Source organism: Ostrea edulis, chromosome 9, assembly GCF_947568905.1.
Source record: "Ostrea edulis chromosome 9, xbOstEdul1.1, whole genome shotgun sequence".
Classification (NCBI taxonomy): Eukaryota; Metazoa; Mollusca; class Bivalvia; order Ostreida; family Ostreidae; genus Ostrea; species Ostrea edulis.
Window position 1 is genome coordinate 9,105,062 of NC_079172.1, and position 26,916 is coordinate 9,131,977.

The 26,916-nt window shown below is 37.4% G+C and overlaps 1 protein-coding gene across 2 annotated transcripts in view; it reads right to left on the reverse strand.

The window, feature by feature from the left end:
• LOC125658073 (huntingtin-like) overlaps positions 1-26,916 on the reverse strand; it is a 65,142-nt gene that overhangs the window by 24,392 nt on the left and 13,834 nt on the right. Inside the window, exons 11-30 of one of the 2 annotated variants that reach the window (XM_056148448.1) lie at positions 26,003-26,158; positions 24,260-24,459; positions 22,651-22,752; positions 22,389-22,486; positions 22,007-22,265; positions 19,518-19,678; positions 18,293-18,319; positions 17,449-17,591; positions 16,036-16,168; positions 15,611-15,804; positions 14,528-14,652; positions 12,813-12,998; positions 11,399-11,619; positions 10,818-10,893; positions 9,954-10,171; positions 9,671-9,819; positions 6,549-6,685; positions 4,774-4,890; positions 3,761-3,883; positions 815-1,020 (exon numbers count right to left, since the gene is read on the reverse strand). In XM_056148448.1, the coding sequence (XP_056004423.1) occupies positions 815-1,020; positions 3,761-3,883; positions 4,774-4,890; positions 6,549-6,685; positions 9,671-9,819; positions 9,954-10,171; positions 10,818-10,893; positions 11,399-11,619; positions 12,813-12,998; positions 14,528-14,652; positions 15,611-15,804; positions 16,036-16,168; positions 17,449-17,591; positions 18,293-18,319; positions 19,518-19,678; positions 22,007-22,265; positions 22,389-22,486; positions 22,651-22,752; positions 24,260-24,459; positions 26,003-26,158 (3,031 nt within the window). The remainder of the gene's footprint in view (positions 1-814; positions 1,021-3,760; positions 3,884-4,773; positions 4,891-6,548; positions 6,686-9,670; positions 9,820-9,953; positions 10,172-10,817; positions 10,894-11,398; positions 11,620-12,812; positions 12,999-14,527; positions 14,653-15,610; positions 15,805-16,035; positions 16,169-17,448; positions 17,592-18,292; positions 18,320-19,517; positions 19,679-22,006; positions 22,266-22,388; positions 22,487-22,650; positions 22,753-24,259; positions 24,460-26,002; positions 26,159-26,916) is intronic. The other variant, XM_056148449.1, reaches the window with a different exon arrangement.

Below are 26,916 nucleotides of genomic sequence, written 5' to 3' on the forward strand. Positions count from 1 at the left end.
TGCCTATGTCAAAGAACAAAGAAGTTATGGCCCGGACACGAATCCATTGTAAAAAACCTTTAATTTTGACCTTGAGGTCAAGGGTCAAGGTCATATGGAGGTCATGAAGGTACATGACACATCGTCTCCTGGTGATACACTCATGTGTCAAATATGGTATGCCTATGTCAAAGAACAAAGAAGTTATGGCCCGGACACGAATCCATTGTAAAAAACCTTTAATTTTGACCTTGAGGTCAAGGGTCAAGGTCATATAGAGGTCATGAAGGTACATGACACATCGTCTCATGGTGATCTACCTGTGTGCCAAATATGGTATGCTTAAGTCAAAGAACAAAGAAGTTATGGCCCGGACACGAATCTGCACAGACAGACAGACAGACGGATGGACGGACGGACGGATGGACGGACAGACAGACAGACAGAGTGATTCCTATATACCCCCCAGAACTTCGTTCGGGGGGTATAATAAAAGTTTCTCACAACAAAATGATGTCAGAATGTAAATAAAAGTTTCTCACAACAAAATGATGTCAGAATGTAAATAAAAGTTTCTCACAACAAAATTATGTCAGAATGTAAATAAAAGGCCACAGGAATATCTGACTTAATGCCAGATACAAATATCTTAATTTAAAGAAAAAAGATAGAAATATTACACAGGAGACGTATAGATGTTACACAAGAAGTGTATACATGTTAACTGGACATTGCATGTATATGGAAAGTATGCCTGTATTTATTTAAGTTTCACCAATACTATGCATGTGCATGTTCAATTCTGAGAAAAACTCAACAAATCAACTCAACCTACCTTGCCAGAATCTGCTCAGGAATCAAATTCTGAATCACCTGTTTCTGTTCTTCTGTTACTTTGGAGGCTTGAACTTTAAAAAGTGCAAGTTTGATTCTGAGTTCGGTAAGACGAGACAGAATGACTTCCTCTTTGGACTGTGCCATAAGAACACGTATCACAGACAACACCAGACACATCCATCTCTGTAGGTTTTCAACAGTACCCTGAAACCAGACCCATTAAACTCTGTATCAGACAAGTATACTGAGGACAGACTCATCCAACTCTGTATCAAACAAGAGGTACTGTGAGCAATGCTCACTAAGAATACCCCCCGCTTACCCCAATCTCCCAAAGGGTGTTGGTAATAGGTATAAACTACCTCTTTTCTGAGTGTAAAAAACAAATGGCATGACAAACCTTGGGTATTCTCGTTTGTAGGGAGAAATGGATTATCTAGGAACACAGATTCTCCATGCGATGAAAAAAGCTGTTAAAGAATTTAAATGGAAACCATATTGCTACTTCGATGTCCAGTGCGTGTGACCTTTGACCTTTTGACCCCAAAATCGATAGGGAACATCTTCATCCCATGGGTAGTCCATATATATGATATGGTGACTGTAGGTGGAAAGGATAACGCTTTAGAGCCCGGAAACCATATTGCTACTTCAATGTCCAGTGCGCTTGACCTTTGACCTTTTGACCCCAAAATCGATAGGGAACATCTTCATCCCATGGGTAGTCCATATGTATGATATGGTGACTGTAGGTGGAAAGGATAACGCTTTAGAGCCCGGAAACCATATTGCTACTTCGATGTCCAGTGCGCTTGACCTTTGACCTTTTGACCCCAAAATCGATAGGGAACATCTTCATCCCATGGGTAGTCCATATATATGATATGGTGACGGTAGGTGGAAAGGATAATGCTTTAGAGCCCGGAAACTATTGCGTCTACAGACGGACGGACGGACAGACAGACGGACAACCCGATTCCAGTATACCCCCCCACAACTTTTTGCGGGGGGTATAACAAATATACTGAAACCAGACCCATCCAACTCTGTATCCAACAAATATACTGAGGACAGACTCATCCAACTCTGTATCAAACAAGTATACTGAGGACAGACTCATCCAACTCTGTATCAAACAAATATACTGAGGACAGACTCATCCAACTCTGTATCAAACAAGTATACTGAAACCAGACCCATCCAACTCTGTATCAAACAAGTATACTGAGGACAGACTCATCCAACTCTGTATCAAACACATATACTGAGGACAGACTCATCAGACAATACAGGTAATTCTACTTGAACAAAGAAACTTGGGACATACATGTATATAAAAACATCCTTATAGCAAAGTGCTGGGGACAAACAATTTTGATTCATTATAAATGTAATTCATTATATTTAATGAATTCATAATATGTTTTTAAACTACAGGGAATGGAAATTCCTTCATTGTAAGCGTAAATTCAAGATACATGTGTGTTCACTGTAACTGCATTTTACTGTAATACATGAATGTACTGTATAAGACACAAACAAGATGTGTTTGTGAAACACAAATGCCCCCGATAATGGCCAATTCCGAAGACGGCCAAGGTCACAAGGACAAATATCTTGGTACCAGTAGAAAGATCTTGTCACAAGAAATGCTCATGTACAATATGAAAGCTCTAATATTTACCATTTAGAAGTTATGACCAATGTAAAAAAAAACAAGAGGTACTGTGAGCAATGCTCACTAAGAATACCCCCCGCTTACCCCAATCTCCCAAAGGGTGTTGGTAATAGGTATAAACTACCTCTTTTCTGAGTGTAAAAAACAAATGGCATGACAAACCGAACCATATTGTTACTTCGATGTCCAGTGCGCGTGACCTTTGACCTTTTGACCCCAAAATCGATAAGGAACATCTTCATCCCATGGGTAGTCCATATGTATGATATGGTGACTGTAGGTGGAAAGGATAACACTTTAGAGCCTGGAAACCATATTGCTACTTCAATGTCCAGTGCGCTTAACCTTTGACCTTTTGACCCCAAAATCGATAGGGAACATCTTCATCCCATGGGTAGTCCATATGTATGATATGGTGACTGTAGGTGGAAAGGATAACACTTTAGAGCCCGGAAACCATATTGCTACTTCGATGTCCAGTGCGCTTGACCTTTGACCTTTTGACCCCAAAATCGATAGGGAACATCTTCATCCCATGGGTAGTCCATATATATGATATGGTGACTGTAGGTGGAAAGGATAATACTTTAGAGCCCGGAAACCATATTGCTACTTCGATGTCCAGTGCACTTGACCTTTGGACCCCAAAATCGATAGGGAACATCTTCATCCCATGGGTAGTCCATATGTATGATATGGTGACTGTAGGTGAAAAGGATAATGCTTTAGAGCCCGGAAACCAGTGCGTCTACAGACGGACGGACGGACAGACAGACGGACAACCCGATTCCAGTATACCCCCCCCCCCCCAACTTGTTGCGGGGGGGGGGGGGGGGGGGGGTTATAATTAAAAGTAGGTCAAATGTCAAGGTCAAAAGGTCTAGTACCAATGGAAAGGTATTGTCACAAGGAACACTCAAGTGAAATATCAAAGCTCTACCACTTACTGTTCAAAAGTTATAAGCAAGGTTAAAGTTTTCAAAAAGTAGGTCAAACTCCAAGGTCAAGGTACAGGGTCAAAAATGTTGGTACCCACGCAAAGGTCTTGTCACAAGGAATACTTATGTGAAATATCAAAGCTCTACCACTTACTGTTCAAAAGTTATTAGCAAGGTTAAAGTTTCAGACAGAATGACGGAATGACAGACAGGACAAAAACAATATGCCCCCCCCGATCTTTGATCTCAGGGGAATAAAAACGAATTTAAGAGAAGTTTTAACTGACAGCAAATATAAAGAGCTTCAATGACACTGATCATAACTTACTATGTTTGTTGGAGCTTGCAGTAAAGTCTTCAGTAAGATATCCACTGGTCTAAACACAATAGGAGCTAAACACTCAAACAGCCGATGTATAACATCCAATGACTGGCTGTTGTCTAAATTCACCTAAAAAGTAAACACAATAGGAGCTACACACACAAACAGCTGATGTATAACATCCAACGACTGGCTGTTGTCTAAATTCACCTAAAAAGTAAACACAATAGGAGCTAAACACACAAACAGCTGATGTATAACATCCAACGACCGGCTATTGTCTAAATTCACCTAAAAAGTAAACACAATAGGAGCTAAACACACAAACAGCTGATGTATAACATCCAACGACTGGCTGTTGTCTAAATTCACCTAAAAAGTAAACACAATAGGAGCTACACACAAACAGCTGATGTATAACATCCAACGACTGGCTATTGTCTAAATTCACCTAAAAAGTAAACACAATAGGTGCTAAACACACAAACAGCTGATGTATAACATCCAACGACTGGCTGTTGTCTAAATTCACCTAAAAAGTAAACACAATAGGAGCTACACACAAACAGCTGATGTATAACATCCAACGACTGGCTATTGTCTAAATTCACCTAAAATGAAATGCAACATAAAACTGATGTTTTATCATTCAGGCAGGGATAAATGGGGATGAGAGCCTAGTTTCTTTAACTCTTTATTAAAAGATTCCGATGGAAAATCTATGAAATTTAGTTTGAGAGGATGTTACAGGAGATGTGAGGGTATCTAATCTGACCTAATTCACTGTTAATGTTGAGGCCACTTGAAGGGTATCTAATCTGACTGAATTCAATATTAAGGTGGATAAAGACATCTGTTATTTTATCTAGATGTTAATATGGCTATCTGTAAGTAACCTAACACGATTGGCTGTTAAGGTCGGTAGGAGGGAATCTGATTAGCTGTTAATACTGCTAAGTTTGTCTGTAATCTAACCTGATTGACTGTTAGTGCTGGTAGGAGGGTATCAGTAATCTAACCTGATTGGCTGTTAGCGCTGGTAGGAGGGTATCTGTAATCTGACGAGAAAGTCTCTTCCAGCGGTCCTCGCTCTCTTTCTTGCTTTGTTGTAAAACTACCACCAACAAATCTAGGGTCTGTACATACATATAAATTGTTGTAAACCACTTTATGCATCCACTGACCAACACAAACATGTACATGTTATTGTATCAACGGAATCAGTACATTAGAATTTACTTTGTACACTTTTGCAATATCTACATTTTTCATGTTTTTGTCTTTGATATCTTCACAAATTATAAAGATGACCATTTCCTCATGAATGCGTTGCAGTTGTGAAGAATGAGCTATGGATACAGACAAATACCATACATTTGTACGTCTACTTTAACAACTGGAAATGACAAAAGATATGAAAGTAGAAATAAATATAAGAAATAAACTTCATTTTTGACACACATGATGGTATGAAACACAACGCTTCACCCTGGCATACTTTTCACGAATGCCAACACGCTTCATAAAGTATGCCAACATGAAGCTACGCAGTTCATACCTTCATGTACATGTATTTTCAAAAATGAAATCTATTTTTTAATTGAATACACCACTTAAGAATTCAAATTACAAAAGTAATCTTCAAATTTTGACTTCATTCCCGGATCTCTGTACATGTATAATAAATACAAGTACAACGATACAGACAACCAGACAGACGTCAGATATGGTAGTTCCGGTAATATTCACTCAAGAAGAAGTTCTGAGGTTAATTTTGGAAACTCTTTTAGCAGTGTTTACCTGGTAGTACTGAGTCTGAGCACTGTTTACCTGGTAGTTTTGAGTCTGAGCAGTGTTTACCTGGTGGTACTGAATGAGTCTGAGCAGTGTTTACCTGGTAGTACTGAATGAGTCTGAGCAGGGTTTACCTGGTAGTACTGAATGAGTCTGAGCAGTGTTTACCTGGTAGTACTGAATGAGTCTGAGCAGGGTTTACCTGGTAGTATTGAGTCTGAGCAGTGTTTACCTGGTAGTACTGAATGAGTCTGAGCAGTGTTTACCTGGTAGTACTGAATGAGTCTGAGCAGTGTTTACCTGGTGGTACTGAATGAGTCTGAGCAGTGTTTACCTGGTAGTACTGAATGAGTCTGAGCAGGGTTTACCTGGTAGTACTGAATGAGTCTGAGCAGTGTTTACCTGGTAGTACTGAATGAGTCTGAGCAGGGTTTACCTGGTAGTATTGAGTCTGAGCAGTGTTTACCTGGTAGTACTGAATGAGTCTGAGCAGTGTTTACCTGGTAGTACTGAATGAGTCTGAGCAGTGTTTACCTGGTAGTATTGAGTCTGAGCAGTGTTTACCTGGTGGTACTGAATGAGTCTGAGCAGTGTTTACCTGGTAGTACTGAATGAGTCTGAGCAGTGTTTACCTGGTAATACTGAGTCTGAGCAGTGTTTACCTGGTAGTAATGAGTCTGAGCAGTGTTTACCTGGTAGTATTGAGTCTGAGCAGTGTTTACCTGGTAGTAATGAGTCTGAGCAGGGTTTACCTGGTAGTACTGAATGAGTCTGAGCAGTGTTTACCTGGTAGTAATGAGTCTGAGCAGTGTTTACCTGGTAGTAATGAGTCTGAGCAGTGTTTACCTGGTAGTAATGAGTCTGAGCAGGGTTTACCTGGTAGTAATGAGTCTGAGCAGTGTTTACCTGGTAGTACTGAATGAGTCTGAGCAGTGTTTACCTGGTAGTATTGAGTCTGAGCAGTGTTAACCTGGTAGTATTGAGTCTGAGCAGTGTTTACCTGGTAGTACTGAATGAGTCTGAGCAGCATGGACACCACCACCTCTCTCTGAGTCTCTAAGTCCCTGCTGATGTCGGGTTTATTTCCCCCTCTCAACAGAAATAAATCATACACGACCGGCCTCAGAGCTGGGATAGCTGTTGGAATAGAAAACACACTTACCATTCATCAAAATTTAGAAACAACATAGAGCTGGATATTGAGAGAGAAAACCATAATGCGGTATACTGCAACAATATACTGTATAAATAGTGCATTGTAAATTTTCACCGATAGAAAACCAGTGTTCACTGAGGCGCAGTTGACAAAGGTTTTTGAGGGTTGAAAATTTTCAGTGTTACCCTCATTTCAGAGTTTTTATAGAAATCATTTATATACACACACATGTATTGTAAAATACAAGAGGTACTGTGAGCAATGCTCACTAAGAATACCCCCCGCTTACCCCAATCTCCCAAAGGGTGTTGGTAATAGGTATAAACTACCTCTTTTCTGAGTGTAAAAAACAAATGGCATGACAAACCGAACCATACTGCTACTTCGATGTCCAGTGCGCATGACCTTTGACCTTTTGACCTCAAAATCGATAGGGAACATCTTCATCCCATGGGTAGTCCATATGTATGATATGGTGACTGTAGGTGGAAAGGATAACGCTTTAGAGCTCGGAAACCATATTGCTACTTTGATGTCCAGTGCGCTTGACATTTGACCTTTTGACCCCAAAATCGATAGGGAACATCTTCATCCCATGGGTAGTCCATATGTAAGATATGGTGACTGTAGGTGGAAAGGATGCTTTTGAGCCCGGAAAACATATTGCTACTTCGATGTCCAGTGCGCTTCACCTCTGACCCCAAAATCGATAGGGAACATCTTCATCCCATGGGTAGTCCATATATATGATATGGTGACGGTAGGTGGAAAGGATAATGCTTTAGAGCCTGGAAACTAGTATTTGATTTTGACATCATGATATATTGTTGCTATGGATTTTATCACAATATACTGGTTAGGTAATATGCACATCCCGAATGGAAAGCAGACACACACCAACACAACACAAAAATATCAAAAAGACTTGAAAATAATTCAAATGTTGTAAATTCATTAATAAGGTTAATATATTTTACATCTTACATATAAATTGACCTGAAATTTTGTATAAAATTATATTTTAAAATTATAAGGTATAAAATTTTAGCATCTTGGTCAATAATTCTCCCATACGTTTTAAGTTCCACTGTAAATTCTGAGACAAGATATTCAACTTATGAGCAATTTTAAAAACTGACAATGCTGTGGAATTACATTTCATGGGGCTCAATTTTCATGGCTTTATTGGGTGTTACTTTCCCATGGATTTCAAATTTCAATAAAATACACAATTTATGTAATGTTACAATGAACAGAAACTACATCCACATAATTATATTCCTGTATAACTGAAATATCTTGCCAGTCCACACAAATTGGTTCCGACAAATTGAAAATCCTAGGATACCCAAGAGTTTGAACAGATAAAAAGAAGCAGGATTTTGCTGTGTTTACGTGGATTTTCTATTATTTGATCAAACAACAATGTAAATATATCATCAATACATGAAATGCACCAATAAACAGACATGTCTGAAGGATTTCAATTTTTGGGTAAAGGTTTTCCATTGAATTTGGTTTCACATGAAAATTTTGTGGTAAATACTGTATAAGTAGAATTTTTAGCGAGGATTCAATTTTGGAATTATTAGCGAGGGTGTTGAGATCACTAAAATTTAATACAGCTAAGAATTTATTCCATATCGTAGGTAATAGTTATCTGATAAAATCGCTAAATATTACCACTCACTAAATATATATACCCATTTTTATGGGATAATCGCTAACTCTGTGTCTCGCTAAAAATTCCACTTACACGGTAAGGGTCTTTTGCGATATTACAAATATTTACAAATAGTTTAATAAAATTCTGTAACAATTTTTTGGAGGAATCCTATGCCCTTAAATGATACCTCAGTATTCCCTATGCTGTTTATTTAAAACTCTGAATTTCTATATATTAAGGAAGTATGTTACACCTAAGAAATATGATATGGATGAAAAGTGGCGGATATGTACAATATTTTGAAATTGAAAACTTTCAGATTTACTTTATTTAGTCAAAAAATCCAGTTTTAGTAGAAAGCAATCTGAAAAAAATTTAAAACTCCTGCTGGACTCAAACACACGACCTACAGTTCAACAGTTGACATGCTAACCTACTGAGCTACTAAGCTAGGTGAGAAATTTTTAAATGAATACACAAATATTGCTGATACTTATATTTTCATCCATGTTTTAAAAGGAAGTCAGCCATTATAACAATGTAGAGTACCTCCTTAATAAATTTTTGCTTATTTTAAGTGTAAACAGGTCATAATCTATTTTCAATCTATCAGTATTAAACTTTTGAATATCTACATTTTAGAAGACACACGTGTACATCAATTCAATGGAATGATTGATATGTGTTGCTTATGTTGTATTGACACCAAGAAACAAAACTATTTCATGTGAATTAATCAAAAGTAGATTTTTTCAAATATGCAAAATGATATCATTTAACACAATGTAGCCCAATGACAAGCACAATGACCCCCTATTTTTCTAATTTCCCTTCAATGAAGAAACCCAATATCAAAACTCTCTAAAGCTCCACTGGTTTGCAAATAATTCAAAAGTCCATTGTTGGTTATTACTATGAGACACAGGCTGTAGTTAATTATTACCGTGAGACACAGGTTGTATTTAATTATTACCGTGAGACACAGGTTGTAGTTAATTATTACCGTGAGACACAGGTTGTAATTAATCATTACCGTGAGACACAGGTTGTAGTTAATTATTACCGTGAGACACAGGTTCTAATTAATTATTACCGTGAGACACAGGTTGTAGTTAATTATTACCGTGAGACACAGGTTGTAGTTAATTATTACCGTGAGACACAGGTTGTAATTAATTATTACCGTGAGACACAGGTTGTAGTTAATTATTACCGTGAGACACAGGTTGTAGTTAATCATTACCATGAGACACAGGTTGTAGTTAATTATTACCGTGAGACACAGGTTGTAAATTATTACCGTGAGACACAGGTTGTAGACCGCTGGCCATGATTCCATCACACAACTGAATAATCTTCGGCATTGCTATGATTGATTTACTGTGAGTTTTCTCATAGGACAGCATTACCAAGAAACTAAAGATATTCGGAATCAGGTCCTCTGAATTTCTGGGGAAAAAGAAAAGAAAACTAAACAACTCTCACATAGTTATATATCATATGCAGAAATACAGTACGTCCTCAACATAGCCAGCACAATCACATGTAAATGTCATCTCTCCATTAACATTCCTTTTACACACCTGATTTGACCTTCCTCTATAAACTCGAGTTGCTTAATGATAAATCCTATGAAGACTTGATCCGAGTCCAGAAGGCAGTAGTTAACTCGAAGCTGAATGAGTTGACTCAAAAGATCCAACACCTGCTGCTGAAGGTCAAGGCTACTGGACACAGTGTACTGCTTCAGGGCTTTGATGACCAAAGGCTCAAACAGACGGATATATGAGGCTATGGTGGACTGTTAGATGAGAAATATTCCAGGTTTAAAATACTGTACCAAATAATACATGTACTGGTAGATTAGCGATAAAAGAACTAGATACCGCAATCTCAATATAAATATTTTAATATAAGTACAGACCCTGAAGCGTACTACTACACCACTTGCATGGAACAATTAAACTCTGTATAAATATTCTGATGCGTTTTTTATAAAAAAAAAAAAAAATTTGTTTCTGTTATGATGTCATTGCAGAGGTAAATCCAGGATTTCTGAAGGGAAGGGGGAAGGGGATGTGAAAGTAGAGTATTAGTCAAAATACTCAGCCAATTTGGGTGCCAATCTGGACTTTTACTTGCACTATTCCTATTTTTTAAATTTGAGGTGAAAAGGGGGAAGGGCCTTTAAATCCCCTATCACATTGCATAAGCAAGAAGCCAGGTGAGAGTACCTGACTTTTAAAGCGATGATTGTATTCATACGCAAGAAAAGACCAACTTTGCGTTACAAGAAATTGAATGTCAATTTCGTTAGTATTGTCATACAAGGAAATACATTGGTAAATGTAAATACTGAGATATCTTTTGTGAATTTTTGATTTCTGATTCCTGTGGTGATCTGCCCACAATTCTAAGTCACATACATAGTACATACAGTGGTTTACCTTCTCAGTTTTGCTGTTGGGTCTCAGAACTGCTGGAAGTTTTCTGTCAACACTTTTTCTTAAGGTGCTCAATGTCCTGCATCATAAAAGAAAATGCTGTCCAAGCAACAGATACACATGCATTAATTGAAAACCTAATTCTGATTTTGACATATTACATGTAGCTAAAAAACAAACCTCCAAGCCTATCAACATTTATGTACAATCTCCACAACTGCAATAACAGATGAATACATCTCCCATTTTATTAATTTCTTTGTATTCAAAACCCAATTTGCTTAATCTTCCATTTAACAAAATGAAAAAGTGTCTAAAGATTATTCATGATCCCCTAACTTATACTCAAAGTCAACAGAAATTGGTACTGTATAGAGGGTTTATTTCACAGGTCTAAAATTTGGCAATTTGCAGGCTCAAAGGTACATGTATGCTAATAATTTCAGCGGAATAAATTTTGGTGGACAGGGAAAAGATGTCTCTCTTTCAAATACTGAAGTCGTAATTGGGTGCATATTTGGCAAGTGAAATAAGCCAAAATTATAACCTTGGGGAAAAAAAAAATGCTATACGGTATATCATACCCTGTGGAGTCCTCCTGGTCCCCGTGAGATGAGGCTTTAAACGTAGCTCCAGCCAGGGACTGCGTAAACTGTGTGTAAGGCTGGGTAAAGCAGAAGAAGTACTGCCCGGGCTTATTATTCCCAGTCAAGCGGGCTGCCTTCCCAGGCTTCCCTGACAAGTACTCCAAATGTTGGGGCTCCCACTGACAAATCAGGTTTGTGCCAAACAAGGCCTTTAAAAGCTTGAAGATAACAGAATTTGACAAGAGATGAAATGTTAAAACTGTATCCTGTTCTAATTCTACAGTTTATAGCAAAAGTAACATTCAGCTCTTACACTGCTGCTTTAAATTTAGTCACGATGACAACCATTGATTGCTGCATGAATTTATCAAATTTCATTAAAACTTAAGGTACATTTGTACCTTATATCACACAGACAAAATGGTTAAGCATTCAGTTGCTATATTTTGGTATAGTACTCCATGGCCGTCTTCTGTTTTCATATCATATACACTATTAATAGTTTTAGCTCAAATGTGCTAAAATTTCATCATGATGGTTGTTTTAATTTTACATTATCTGAATACTTGCTGTTCCTTTTTATAGTTTGTATTGATTGTATATTGTTTTACACCCCCCTGGAGAATATTTCACTCATATGTAGACGTCACTCACACTTTCCATGAAAAACATTAATACAGGTACCATGATTACAGTGAAATTTAAACCACCACTACAAGTTCCCAATTGACAGAATTTATGGAAATTTTCTATTTGAACCATTATTGTCTCTCCTGTTCAATACCCTTTTAAGTATAGCACAGAAAAATTCCCAGGGCCAGCAAGAAACAGTTTGTTATAACCAAACTTCAATACTTCCAAAAATATTCCTAATCTTCCTCTCATAAGGGGATAAGTATTACCTAGCAATAAGGCCAATTCAACTTAATTTGTAGATTATCATCCAGGGTCAGCTAAAAGTATGGGGCGGGTGGGAGGATTTTATTTTTTAATTTTTGTTTTCTGAGAAAAATATTAAAGACAAACGATTTTTTTTTCAACAGATGCGCATCATTTAATGTCAGGTGGATATCAATCTGTGCTATTTTCACAGACGAATTCTAGGTTAAGCTTTAATTTCAAACAGAAATATACCTAACTTCTTCAAGATTTACGCCTGTAAGAATGCGAGAAATTAAGAAAACCATATAGATCTATTTTCTTCATGTGGTTTTTCACGTTGCTATACCGGAAATGTAAACAAGAAGTGTAAATACCAGAGTCGGACATGAAAATATTCCGGAAATCGCAAGTTTCGCAAAATAAAAACATTCAAGGCGGCCAATTTTTGAGGGGCGGGTGGGGATGATAATCTATCAATCAAGTTGAATTGGCCTAAGCGTGGATTTATGATAATTATGTTTGACTGTACCTGTTGAACACATCTGATGGACTCGGTCGGTTCCAGAGTGACGGTAGATTTGAGGTACTGCAGGATCTCGTCTGCATATTTCCCTATGTCTTCTAGAGTGGAGATCTCGAGCATCTGGGACAGAGTTACTAGAGATGTGTGGAGAAGATTACAGAATTTGTCTGTTGCCATCAAGTCCAGGGACACCTAACAGTACATAATCAATTCATCACACTAAAGAAATCATGTTACCAGTCTTCCATATCCAGAGGTAAAAACTACCAAAAAAATAATGTAACAGGTAGCATGCACATACGGCAAGTTTATCTGTGCTCAAAATTAATTTTATAGTATCCCATTAGAAATGAACTCCCCTACTTTTAACCTCTAACACATGTACATACACTGTATTGCTATCCTTTCAGTGAAGTTTGAATCTTATTTATTTTACAATGACAATAACGAGTAACAAACAAGTTCCACTACATTAATACTTCTGATCAGCTTGGATCATTGATGTGGGACAAAACTGGAGTACAGGGAGGAAACCTGTGTCCCGAGTGGGTGACCACTATACCCTCTCACATACACCCACTACTGACCCTCTCACATACACCCACTACTGACCTTCTCACATACACCCACTACTGACCTTCTCACATACACCCACTACTGACCCTCTCACATACACCCACTACTGACCTTCTCACATACACCCACTACTGACCCTCTCACATACACCCACTACTGACCCTCTCACATACACCCACTACTGACCCTCTCACATACACCCACTACTGACCCTCTCACATACACCCACTACTGATCCTCTCACATACACCCACTACTGATCCTCTCACATACACCCACTACTGACCCTCTCACATACACCCACTACTGATCCTCTCACATACACCCACTACTGACCCTCTCACATACACCCACTACTGATCCTCTCACATACACCCACTACTGACCCTCTCACATACACCCACTACTGATCCTCTCACATACACCCACTACTGACCCTCTCACATACACCCACTACTGACCCTCTCACATACACCCACTACTGACCCTCTCACATACACCCACTACTGACCCTCTCACATACACCCACTACTGACCCTCTCACACATACACCCACTACTGACCCTCTCACATACACCCACTACTGACCCTCTCACATACACCCACTACTGACCCTCTCACATACACCCACTACTGATCCTCTCACATACACCCACTACTGACCCTCTCACATACACCCACTACTGATCCTCTCACATACACCCACTACTGACCCTCTCACATACACCCACTACTGACCCTCTCACATACACCCACTACTGATCCTCTCACATACACCCACTACTGACCCTCTCACATACACCCACTACTGATCCTCTCACATACACCCACTACTGACACTCTCACATACACCCACTACTGACCCTCTCACATACACCCACTACTGACCCTCTCACATACACCCACTACTGACCCTCTCACATACACCCACTACTGACCCTCTCACATACACCCACTACTGACCCTCTCACATACACCCACTACTGACCCTCTCACATACACCCACTACTGATCCTCTCACATACACCCACTACTGATCCTGAAGATCCAACTCAGATGGCAACAGTGAGAAACTAGTTAGTGTGCTAACCACTACACTATGCGAACACCCTCTCAGTAAAGGAGCTAAAGAAATAAACACATACCTTGTAATTAGAGTAGGCTCCCTTGAGGACATCGTACAACCTCATGTAATGAGGAAGACTATGGAACACTCCTAATGACTCCTTTCTGGTCTTCTCTTTTTCCTTATCCTGTTCTTTCTCTTTCTCTTCATTATAAAAAGACGTAGACAATATCAAATTAATACATCGCAATTTATGTTAACAAGATTGCGACGCGTAGCCATATGTCCCCTGCCACCACAAAAAAAAGTTGACGCACAAAAGCCCCATAACTTCTGTAAAATTTGAAGAATCAAAATTGTCGTGTAATATGATCAGCTATATAATTGTAATTAACAATCCTGCAAAATTTCAACAAAATCCGTACAGTGATATCCAAGGAGTTGTGCCAACAAAAGTAAAGTGTGATGGATAGATGGACACTGGTACATGTACTTCTATGAATCTGGGTTAGAATAGGTCCTCAGTACCAGCAGGTGTGGCACGATAAAGATCCCTCCCTGCTCAAAGGCCGTAAGCGCCGAGTTTAGGCCTAAATTTAGCAGCTCTTCACCGGTAATGGTCACGTCTCCATATGAGTGAAAGATTCTCGAGTGAGACGATAAACAATATACAACCAACCAACCAACCTTCCGCATTGTGGCAGGGGACGAAGGCAAAAATAACCAAACAAACAACAACAAAAAACCAGATCCATCACCCACTTTCCCTCCTTTTTCTCTCTCTTGAAAGTCATGCAAGATATAGATATTAAAAAACAAAAGGTTTTAGAAAATATATCCCAATTTTTAACTCAAATCCATATTTCAATGTCAAGGAAAAGTATTTGTCACCTGAGTTTATTTGTTCAGCATTTGTTCAGGATTTACCTTTCTGTTGTTTTGTGGGAGTTTTGTTGTCAGTGGTGGCCCCTTACCTTTCTGTTGTTTTGTGGGAGTTTTGTTGTCAGTGGTGGCCCCTTACCTTTCTGTTGTTTTGTGGGAGTTTTGTTGTCAGTGGTGGCTCCTTACCTTTCTGTTGTTTTGTGGGAGTTTTGTTGTCAGTGGTGGCCCCTTACCTTTCTGTTGTTTTGTGGGAGTTTTATTATCAGTGGCGGCCCCTTACCTTTCTGTTGTTTTGTGGGAGTTTTGTTGTCAGTGGTGGCCCCCTTAGCTGGGGAATCGTTCGGACTCTCCCCCTTATTCTTCCTTTTGATAGGACTGAGGGAGGGGGCATTAGGAAGAGAAGGTAAGGAGGGCTTGACCGGAGCAGGACCTGGGACCTGCTCATCTATCACATGCACACAGCAATTCAGAACCCTGAAATAAGATTAACATTTTATCTTATAAACTTACTAGATCATACATGTAGTTTGATTTAGATAAATTTGATTTCAAATACTTTCTGAAAAATTTAAGAAATGAAGTACATGTACCAACTTAGTTAGATCCATATAAAATTGGTACAATGGGTTGTATATGTACACTGCACTTTATACATGTACATGCATATCAAACTGAACATCATAAAACCAAACAACTTGAAATAACCTGGCAATATGAAATAAGAGTTGGTCTAGGAAGGGAACTAGTAATCTGTCAGAGATGGCCGCCCACTTGATCCCCTCCCCGTCGTGTGCTGGGTTGTACTCTTCTATTGGTTGCATACACCTGTATACAGCACCTAAACAGACAAAGGCATCAGTTTACAACTCGTAAAACATCATACACCTGTATACAGCATCTAAACAGACAGAGGCATCAGTTTACAACTCGTAAAACATCATACACCTGTATACAGCATCTAAACAGACAGAGGCATCAGTTTACAACTCGTAAAACATCATACACCTGTATACAGCACCTAAACAGACAGAGGCATCAGTTTACAACTCGTAAAACATCATACACCTGTATACAGCACCTAAACAGACAGAGGCATCAGTTTACAACTCGTAAAACATCATACACCTGTATACAGCACCTAAACAGACAGAGGCATCAGTTTACAACTCGTAAAACATCATACACCTGTATACAGCACCTAAACAGACAGAGGCATCAGTTTACAACTCGTAAAACATCATACACCTGTATACAGCACCTAAACAGACAGAGGGATCAGTTTACAACTCGTAAAACATCATACACCTGTATACAGCCCATAAACAGACAGAGGCATCAGTTTACAACTCATAAAACATCATACACCTGTATACAGCCCATAAACAGACAGAGGCATCAGTTTACAACTCATAAAACATCATACACCTGTATACAGCCCATAAACAGACAGAGGCATCAGTTTACAACTCGTAAAACATCTCTCAGTGCCGTATAAACTTACAATATTCACCGAGGATAAGGCATCAGTTTACAACTCGTAAAGCATCTCTCAGTGCCGTATAAACTGACAATATTCACCGAGGATAAGGCATCAGTTTACAACTCGTAAAGCATCTCTCAGTGCCGTATAAACTGACAATATTCACCGAGGATAAGGCATCAGTTTACAACTTGTAAAACATCTCTCAGTGCCGTATAAACTCACAATATTCACCGAGGATAAGGCATCAGTTTACAACTCGTAAAACATCTCTCAGTGCCGTATAAACTTACAATATTCACCGAGGATAAGGCATCAGTTTACAACTTGTAAAACATCTCTCAGTGCCGTATAAACTTACAATATTCACCGAGGATATTGTCTTTTGTCCCTGAGGATGCTTTATCAATATACATCTTCCGAAATATTCCTAATGATTGATTCTAAGACATGTGAAAAACCATCACTTATTCTCAACATACCATGTATCATACAAAATCTACTGCTTCGTTTCATAGATCCCGATTTCCTATACATGTATCTTAAACAAAAATTGTATTTGATGCTAACCACAGTAATGAGAGGGCACACTAGATATTTTCTGATACATATGGATAAACATTCACCGACAACTTTACCTGCGACCAGATTGCCAGCAAACTGTAGCGTGTCACTGTGTGTGGCCAGGTCCAGACTGACATTAGTGGACATCAGTAACGGCAGTATAATAGTGAGGGGTCCCCCTCCCGACCCCGCAGACATCTCGTCGACGCTGAATGTACTGAAATACAAAGCACTAAATCATCACAACATAAAGCCATCACATCATTGTTTTCAAGTTTATGGTCTATGATCCTTCAAGATACTTGTATTTATAAATCATCAGTCTTGACCTTATTTTTTTATTTGCAATGACTCCATGAAAATGTTTTAACTATATGCATGACAATCAATTACATGGTCAGTTCTATGCATCTTCGTTTAAATAAAACTTTGGCAATATATATATATATATCATACAACCATAAAGATATATAAATTTTGGAAAGAGGAGAAAAATTCCCATGCAGGACATGAAAAATTGTAAACAAAACATGCACTAAATCCCCACTGTACGGACAGTACATGTATATAGCTCAAACGCAACTCAACATGACATGGTCAATAATGAATTTTTCACAGTTAAAAAAGAAAGAGTAACATGTATTAAGCATGGCTCTTTACTCAGTGCTCTGATTTAATTGTAAGCATTCCTCATTCAAAAACAGATAATTTAGTAACACATAATTCAGTGACAGATAATTTAGTAAGATAATTCAATAATAGATAATTCAGCAACACATAATTCAGTAACACATAATTCAGTAACAGATAATTCAGTAACAGATAATATTGTGTATTTTTAGTTCAGAACAGTTCTTGCTAAAGGGAGACAATAACATACGGACAAACAAACAAAAGCAGTTGCTGCCCCTGTCTTACCCAGACCAAACATAACCCATCACGGTTCTGTTAAAAGATATCATAAATATCTGTCAGTTTAGACACAGTTTGATATTTATATTCCATTCTGTTTTCAGTTTTTACTTTATTTAACCCATGGCGGACTGTCAAAATTTCATAATTACAGTGTATCTGTAATCCTCCTTTTTTGTTGCAGCCATGAAATTACTGTTCATGAGTTCATGAGTAAGCCTTACCAAATTAATACACATGTACAAATGTACATTATAACACACTATAAAGTGTACCGTATATACTCGCCTATAAGTCGGTTTATAGTTTTAAGGTAATTTCGGAGGGAATTGCCATTGGCCCATTTATAAATTGGTCTAACTTTTTTTCAAGAATCGGTTGACAATTTCAAATCAATGCTCTATTGTTTTTACCTGTGTTTTAAATAATATTTTGAGAAATGTGTCGACATTTGATATTTTCCCCAACAAATCAATTTCATATCAATATTCTTATGTATTTATCTGTATTCCAATAAAATTTTGGGATATGGCATCGATATTTCACTTTTTGTTCTCAACAAATTAAACAGTTACTATTTTGTCCATGTTTTTGTTGTTTAAAAAATACTAGGCTATACATTATGCCATCCAGAAAATACTAATCTTAATCATAGAGTTTTGGACCAAAATTTAACTACCAAATTCTGACTTATAGGCGAGTATATACGGTATACAGTATGTGTTATTTTTCATCAAACAGAGATCACTACATGTACATCATTAAAAATCGCACTTTCAAAACAATGTAGAATTATATAAGCATGCATGGTTCTACATTTGTTCAAGTATGATGTACATGTTGTACATAGATTTCATGATCATTGTTAATGTATGAAAATCAAATAATCAGAGAAATTGTGTTAATAATGAAGTGGGTTCTAAGACTCTTCAATATCTTACATTTGTTTCTAGATCTTAGCAGGTTTGTTTTGACAAAACATGGAATCAATCAAATTAATTTGTAGGTAACTAAAATACTAAAACAACTTTTCAGCGAATTCTACCAAGAATGAAAGAACAAAGAAAACAGAAATGATACGAAGATTAAAAAAAATTGTTACAGTGTAACTTAAGCTTAAATAATCTGACAAAAATACACACATACTATAAAGTAACAGGAAATAAAGCTAAGTCAATAAGACCAGAAAAAAAATGTACATTGTAATAGAAAAACAAATTACATGGTTTACCTGGAGTTACTGTGAGATCGACTTGGGGGCCTCTTCATTACTCCTTTGGTGCCGGCATCTTTAGGAAGGAATGAGGTACAGGGTCCACATCCCCAGGAATGAGCATACAGCGTGGCAGGGAACGCCTCCGACAAGAGAAACAGGGCGTGGCAGCAACCATACTACAGAAAATTAAACACCTCATTCATAATAATAGGGCAAGGCACCATTAATACCACCGAAAAATTAGCACCTCATTCACAATAATAGGGTAGGGCACCATTTATACCACAGAAAATAATGTACATCATTAATGGACCTCAACAAAGAGAAATATGACATGACACTTTATCAAGCCTCAGACAAAATTGTTGAAATCTAATTGTTGAGATCTTGGTCACATGACGCCGTGAAAAAAAGTATCATGCAAGAAAAATCCATATTGAGCAAGTTATTTATTGTCGGGTTCGACTTGCAGCCGTGACAAAATTGGCAAAGCGATAAGTTGTATGATATAGACCCCCACATATACAGTTAGAGGTCTTCGACGTGATAAATTCGTTACACAGTTAGTTATTGACCTGATACGGAAAAATACATAGTGTGAAAAGAAAACCCATTCACCTCCCCCGATACGGGTTTTCTTTTCACACCATGTATTTTTCCATATCAGGTCACTAACTAACTGTGTAACTAATAATCTATAGCACTGAAAATACAGCAGCTCATTAGCAAACCTTAGATGAGAGAAACAGGTTAAGGTAATAGCCATACTACAGAAAACCTTAACAGACCTCCGACAAAAGAAATAGAGCATGACACCATTCATTCCACCGAAAATAAAACACCTTAAACAGACCTCAGACAGGAAAAGCTGGGGGTGGTTGGGGTGGGGTGGGGGGTCAATTTTCCTCTCCTGTTTGTCTGATATTTTTCCATTCCCTTTCTCCCTCTTTTTTCCCCTGCTCCCTGCCTACTATCCTTTCTTGTTCTCCCTCCACCCCCCCCATTCTCCTTTCTTTCTCTCTCTTTTACCCCCTCCCCCTCAGCTGACACAACTTATCCCTCCTAATGAGGAAGTTTAGCCAACTCTCTTTGAAATTGTGAAAGCGTCAGACTTACCCTCATGATATCATTATTTCATGTTAAAATTTGTTTTTTAAAAAACAGATGGAGAGATAGGAGCACCGGCAGATAATCCTACTTCTCACAATAAAGTGCACCGCCTTGGCACATGATAAGCCCGTCAGATATTTATTCATCATAAACAGATAAAGTGCATGACACAAAATCGTCTCAACCTTAAGTTGGTGCAAAGATTGCACCAATATCTTTGCTTTAAGGTCTGATGTAAAATCAAGATTATTCCTTGTGTCTGTTGCATATTACAAATAACTTGTCACTATATCTTTTGAATTGCTCAAATCACTACAATATTCCAAAACATTTTCATTTTATGACATATATTTAGATAATTTCTTTCACATGGTAATGAATTACTTATTTTGGGTTGTGCAAAGATTATATTCCTTAACAATCTTTAACTGGACAGATGTAATTTAGCTCTTATCAAAATGATCTTTGAATCTCTAGCTGAACTCTGAAACACCATGGCTTACTTCTAAGGGGCTAATGGAATCTTAGTTGCACACAGAGATTAAACTGACGATTCCTGTATCTGTTGTGTGATGTGCATGTTAAGTCTTTACAAATTTTGTAGTACAGTACTGCATATATTTATATCATTAATGTTAGAAACAAAATAAGTATTTATATTAATTGTTATGCAGCTTTGTTTTATGGGGAAAAAATGTCTATTTCTTGTAGTAATGATTATTGAACAAGGTTACTGAATTACTCTCGAGCATGTGTAGGGATTACCTCCCTTAAAACATTGTTGGTTTTTTTTTTTAGATACTTACCATAAGGACCTGATTTTAAGCTACAATTTACATTTCTATACAGATGCACAAATTGACAAAGTTTGTTGATCCTTAGACTCATACCTACATTAGCCCAAAAAAGGGTTATGCCAAATATGGCCATATCATCTTTGTTATAGGTCACAGTGACCTTGATTTAGGGAGCAACACACCTTCTCAAGATGCATTAACCGACCAAGCTTGATGATTCTAAACCCAATATTTATCCAGTTACGAGTTGGAAAGGATTTTGCCATATTGTCTTAATTAAAGGTCACAGTGTTAAATGTGACCCACCCACAACCCAAGATGTATCAGCTGACAAACTTTGATGATTCTCTGTCTTATAGTATTTAAGTTATGAGCCGGACTCAAAGCAGGACAGACAGACGGATGGACAAACAGACACAATCGCCATACCATTATACATCCCGTCTAAAAAGACTAAATAGATGTACATGAAATATGTGTTTGGCTGGAAATATGTTTTCTGATGACTGAGGGTATGCTAATCTAGTAATTTACTGATCATATCATCAAACCTCCAAACTGACATAATTCACTTAGCACACACAAATGACTACTCACTGTTAAGTGTTTGGACTGTGACACGTTTAGTTGGTGTAAAGCTGATTTCACAACTCTGGACAGGTTGCTCTCTATGGATAAGGAGATTGCTTTGTTGCTGTTATCATAAGGCTTTATCAGCCCCAGCACTAGAGGGGGTGGGTTTAAAACACAATCAGAAACCATAGGGCACAACATCCTCTCTGTATGAAGTCGAGATTCCGTTATGATTGGGTCATGTTGGGGATGATCACATGGGAAAAACAACTTTGGCACAATTCTGTAAAACAAAATTATCAATCCAAAAACAAACCGAGAAAATGACCAGGACTCAAAAATGAATGATATATTTTTCTCAAATTTCTCTGCTGATCTATTTCAATTGTGCTTTTGTATTTCTTACTTGACAAGTGTCTCTGAGGCACAATGTCTGACCCTAACATCGTCACTTCCCAACATCTCTATCACAAACGATAGGATCCTGTCCTGTAGATTTAACTTCTGAAAACAACAAAACTATACCTTCATCTCCCAATATCAAAAGTATCTCATTGTATAGACAATTTCTTTAACAGAAATTTTCCAACAGAAGAATTAAATGGCATGATTGTAACTTAGTTGGCACCACTTGGGGAGGACTACTCTCCATGATGTTGTTGACTTACCCCTAGATAGTGGTTAGTACCTCTCTGTACATCACTACAGCAAGACTCGAGATGATTCAGAACATTGAAGTTAAGGGAACTAAAGACTTCTAGTATTTCTACCTGCAGTTAAAATATACATGTAGGAAAAGTTCTGTAGAGTAGATCAAAATCTCCAGGGTTATCTACATACACTGTATATTAGGATTGAAACGATTCACCGAAATATTGATACTGTTCAATATAAACGCTCAATTCAATGTTCGATTCATTCCTTCGATCTTCTATTTGATATGGGTTTTTTTTCTTTCAAAAATCGGATTCGGTAAAACACATCGGACTGGACCTGTACTTATTATTTTTTCATGCACGAGGTACAAAATGACGTCCAATAACAGTCATACTTCGATAATGAACTTAATCAGTTTAAACTGCAGAGCCAACAGGCATCTTACTGTTCAGCAGTTCGGAAACAGTTTGCTTTTAAAATAATGACTGAATCTTCGTAATTAAATTTTTCTTTGAAGTTATTATTGGTTTCCTCTGTAAAATGTATCGTATTGAAAATACTGAATAATGGCAGAAGTATTGTAATACATATCGTATCGTGAAGGGGGCGTATCGTTTCAGCCCTACAGTGTATATCAATCTTCATTTCAATCTTTACTCTTCCTTCAACAGGACATGAATTTAAAGAGGTATCTGTATATTTGTAGCATTCATTTCTATATAAACATACCAAACCAAAGTAGCATCATTTTCCAATGAAGTTTTTGGGAGATCAAAGGTCAAATTACATTAGACACTGATTGAATGCATGGACTTCAATGAGATTAAAACATGAATCAGAGGGCATAAAAGGCCAGCTAGCTCATCATTTCAAAAAATCCACAGCAACATAATTAGCTACGCTTTGCGTCATCATTGTCTTCAGCAAGCAGTCAATGTCATATTTCAAAATTGTGTGCCCGTCTCAAATGACATACAAAAGTGATAACCATTTTAAAAACTTTACTGGGCTATGAAGTATGGTAATTAGTGATTTAATTTATTCAGAATCCCTTTGGGCTTTGCAGGATTTGATCACATACAGCTTCACTTTACATCCATGTTAAGTTTTCAAGTTGGTTATTGTTTCTTATATGACACATAGATCAAAAATCTCACGACTGAAAACTGTAGGATACATGTAGGTGTAATAAAATTGTGGTGTTAGACATTAAAAATGTTGCCGAATGTTGCAAAAATTGCAATTTTAGTCTAAAATCATTCAGAATTTTTTTTTAAAACACCAGTGGGACTAAAACACGCGATTAAATTAAAAATTGCCAGCCTCTCACTTCAATCTACTGAGCTAACAAGATAGATAATGCGATTCAAATGGGCAAAAATCATATCGTAGTACTTTGTTCAAAATTCCGTGACAGTGTACTTGTGTTATTCCTCCTTAAATTGTGGGCTACAGAGTTAAAAAGGTCAAGGTCATACACAATGTAATTATGTGACCCTTTCACATATGGTAACATGTACACGATGGGTCCAAGAAATACTGTATTTTAAAATATACATGTACTTGTATGTTTCATTTCCTAATGAGACACAAAAATACTGTTATACTCCCATTGCTTACCTTAACAAGCCAGTAGGGATTGTTTTGAATACTGAGTAACTTCAGCACGGCTTCAAGCCCTGTAGGACTGTGTGTTCCCATTAGTAGTGGTATCAGGCATTTTTTAATCCCCAGAAGAGCAAGTCTAACAGCCACGGAGGATTCATCTTCCATAATGTGGAGAATTATCTCCACTAAATACTCAATGGTAACTGAGGATCCTAAAAAGTGAAAATACATGCACATGTAGGTCAAGTACATGAATTCAATTACACTTACAGAAATCTACAAGCACTAACTGTAACTGGGACAATCACAGCAATCAGACCTTAAAGCAATGCTAGCTCTAAATAAGGTTGGATTAATGTATCGATTATCAATATAAATCGGTAATTTTGAGCAATACAATAACTGATACAGCGAGTCCCGTATTGTTTAATATATCAAGAATGGTTATTAACACATCTTACAGCGAGATTTCATGAACGAGTTAACAAATAAATTGAAAATAATAAGAGCAAACTATCTAAATGTCATTTGCTCCATGACCGCTTACGTCGAAAGTGTACCCGTGGTGACAATACCGTGGTCTCAATTTTTAAAAATTCGCTTGGAGAAACCAAAGTGTAATGTTTGTGGAACAGAGGTAGCAAGCTCTCGTGGTAAAACTAATTTAACAACACATTTGCGATGACATCATAACTGTCAGAAAAATGGTGAAAAATCTATTGATGAATGGTATATGTAGTGATCAAAGTCGAATGTGATCTGCAGTCACGATTTTTGTATAAACAAATATATAAATTTATAATTCATTTGTGAATATTTATCCTGGAAAAAAATCCTCTGCTGCCTCAGACTTGGGCTTGGAGTGGGTTTTCATTACAACGGGAGATATTATATCAGCAAGTAAGACTTGTTTAAAGCCAGAACATGTGGATGCTCGTTTTCGTAAAGAAAAAAAAATTGTGTTAACAATACTGATAAAAGCAAATAGATAATAAACAAATGCACAATTGTCCTTTGTGATAGATTAATTCAAGCAAACATTATAATATGCAAATGAAAAAAAAGGAGAGGTCAAGCTTTATTTTTGTTATTATATATTTTATTGTCAATACCCATCACATTTTCTCTCTATATTGCAATATGCATCATGTCGGAATTTTCCAAATGATACCCAGACCTACCTCTAAATAAGAAAATCTTATTTTGATGTAAAAATGATAGTTTTGTATATAACTTTAACCATAATCATCAATAAAATTAAAACTAAACGTAAAATTTTATCAAAAATAAAGATTTCGGTTCTATTGAAAATATAGCCAATTTTTGTATGGGAAGACAATGTAATTTTACTTTATTCAGAGCCTCTGGATAGGTCTTCTAACACAAATATCAATAACAAAAGTTTGTATACCTTAACTTTTTCCATCATTAAAATAGTAAATCAAAATTTTACAACAAAAATTTTCGACACCAAAGTGACAGCTAAATCAAATATTGCTTTAAATTGCTCAAAATCTACCCATAGTACGTCTTGATACTATGAAAGGCTTTTCACAAAAACATTCTCCCAAAATCAATGTACTTTTTTTTTGTAGGTGTTAGCTTTTCATGAAATTTACAGATCTCAGCTGTGTACAGTGGATTTCTACTATGTGGATGCTAAACATCAAGATGCTTCAGGACATTTTTGGGGAACATATTTTTTAAACAGTATTTTGTCTCGTTTATCTGGAATTCTGTGTTGTCAGACAATACCTGACACGAACTCCTCCATCCACCGGATAAAGTTTCCTCCTCCCTGCGTGAGACAGGACTTGATGAGGTTACCAATAATCAGAGTAGCCGTGCCCTTAAGTTGGGGGTCAAAGTGACTAGCATAAAGTAACACATCCTTCATCAACTGGTTATTATCTACAAAATAAAGATCATCGAACAACAACATATGTCTAAGGGCTGTTCCAGAAATGATCAAATGGGGGGGGGGGGGGGGGGGTCGGGCGGCAAATGATATTTTTTTTGTGTGGGTGGTCGTATTTTTTCATATTTTATTTGGTCCGTGGTTGGACTGTTAAAAAAATATTTATTATGGGTAGTGGGTAGTTTCTATTGTTTTATTTTGTGCCACATGGGTGTTGAGTTTTCAGAATATTTTATTGTCGCTCTTGTCGTGTTGGTTACAAAACATCGGAGGGAAAATTGAAAACGTGCTTTCGAAATGCTGATTTCGAAATCGGAAATTGGAAGTAACATAGAACTATTCGAGTTGTCGCTCTTTGAAGCGCATAACTTTCCATTACGGCACTCTTCAAATTAGAGGCGCGTTTAGTAGGGTCCCTTTGGACGTGATGGCGGCGAACTCTGTTCTGTAGATTATTACAGTTTACAGTGTATCGATTTTGGGAATATTTTGAAACCAATAGGTATTCCGTTTTCTAATAAAAATAGGCAAACCTTAGTTGATTTATACGAGGGTACCGATGCGTTATATTTATCAGTCAGTGTGATGGTGATATAGAGGCCTCCGGGCGCGGGCTCCATTAGAGGACGAATGATTCGTGGAAAAACATATCCATACCCATTTCATGATAATAGCATCGTTTGGACTCCCAATCTTTCCAACATTCCCGCCATAGATGCCTTTGATTGTTGATGTGACATCGTTTCTTCAG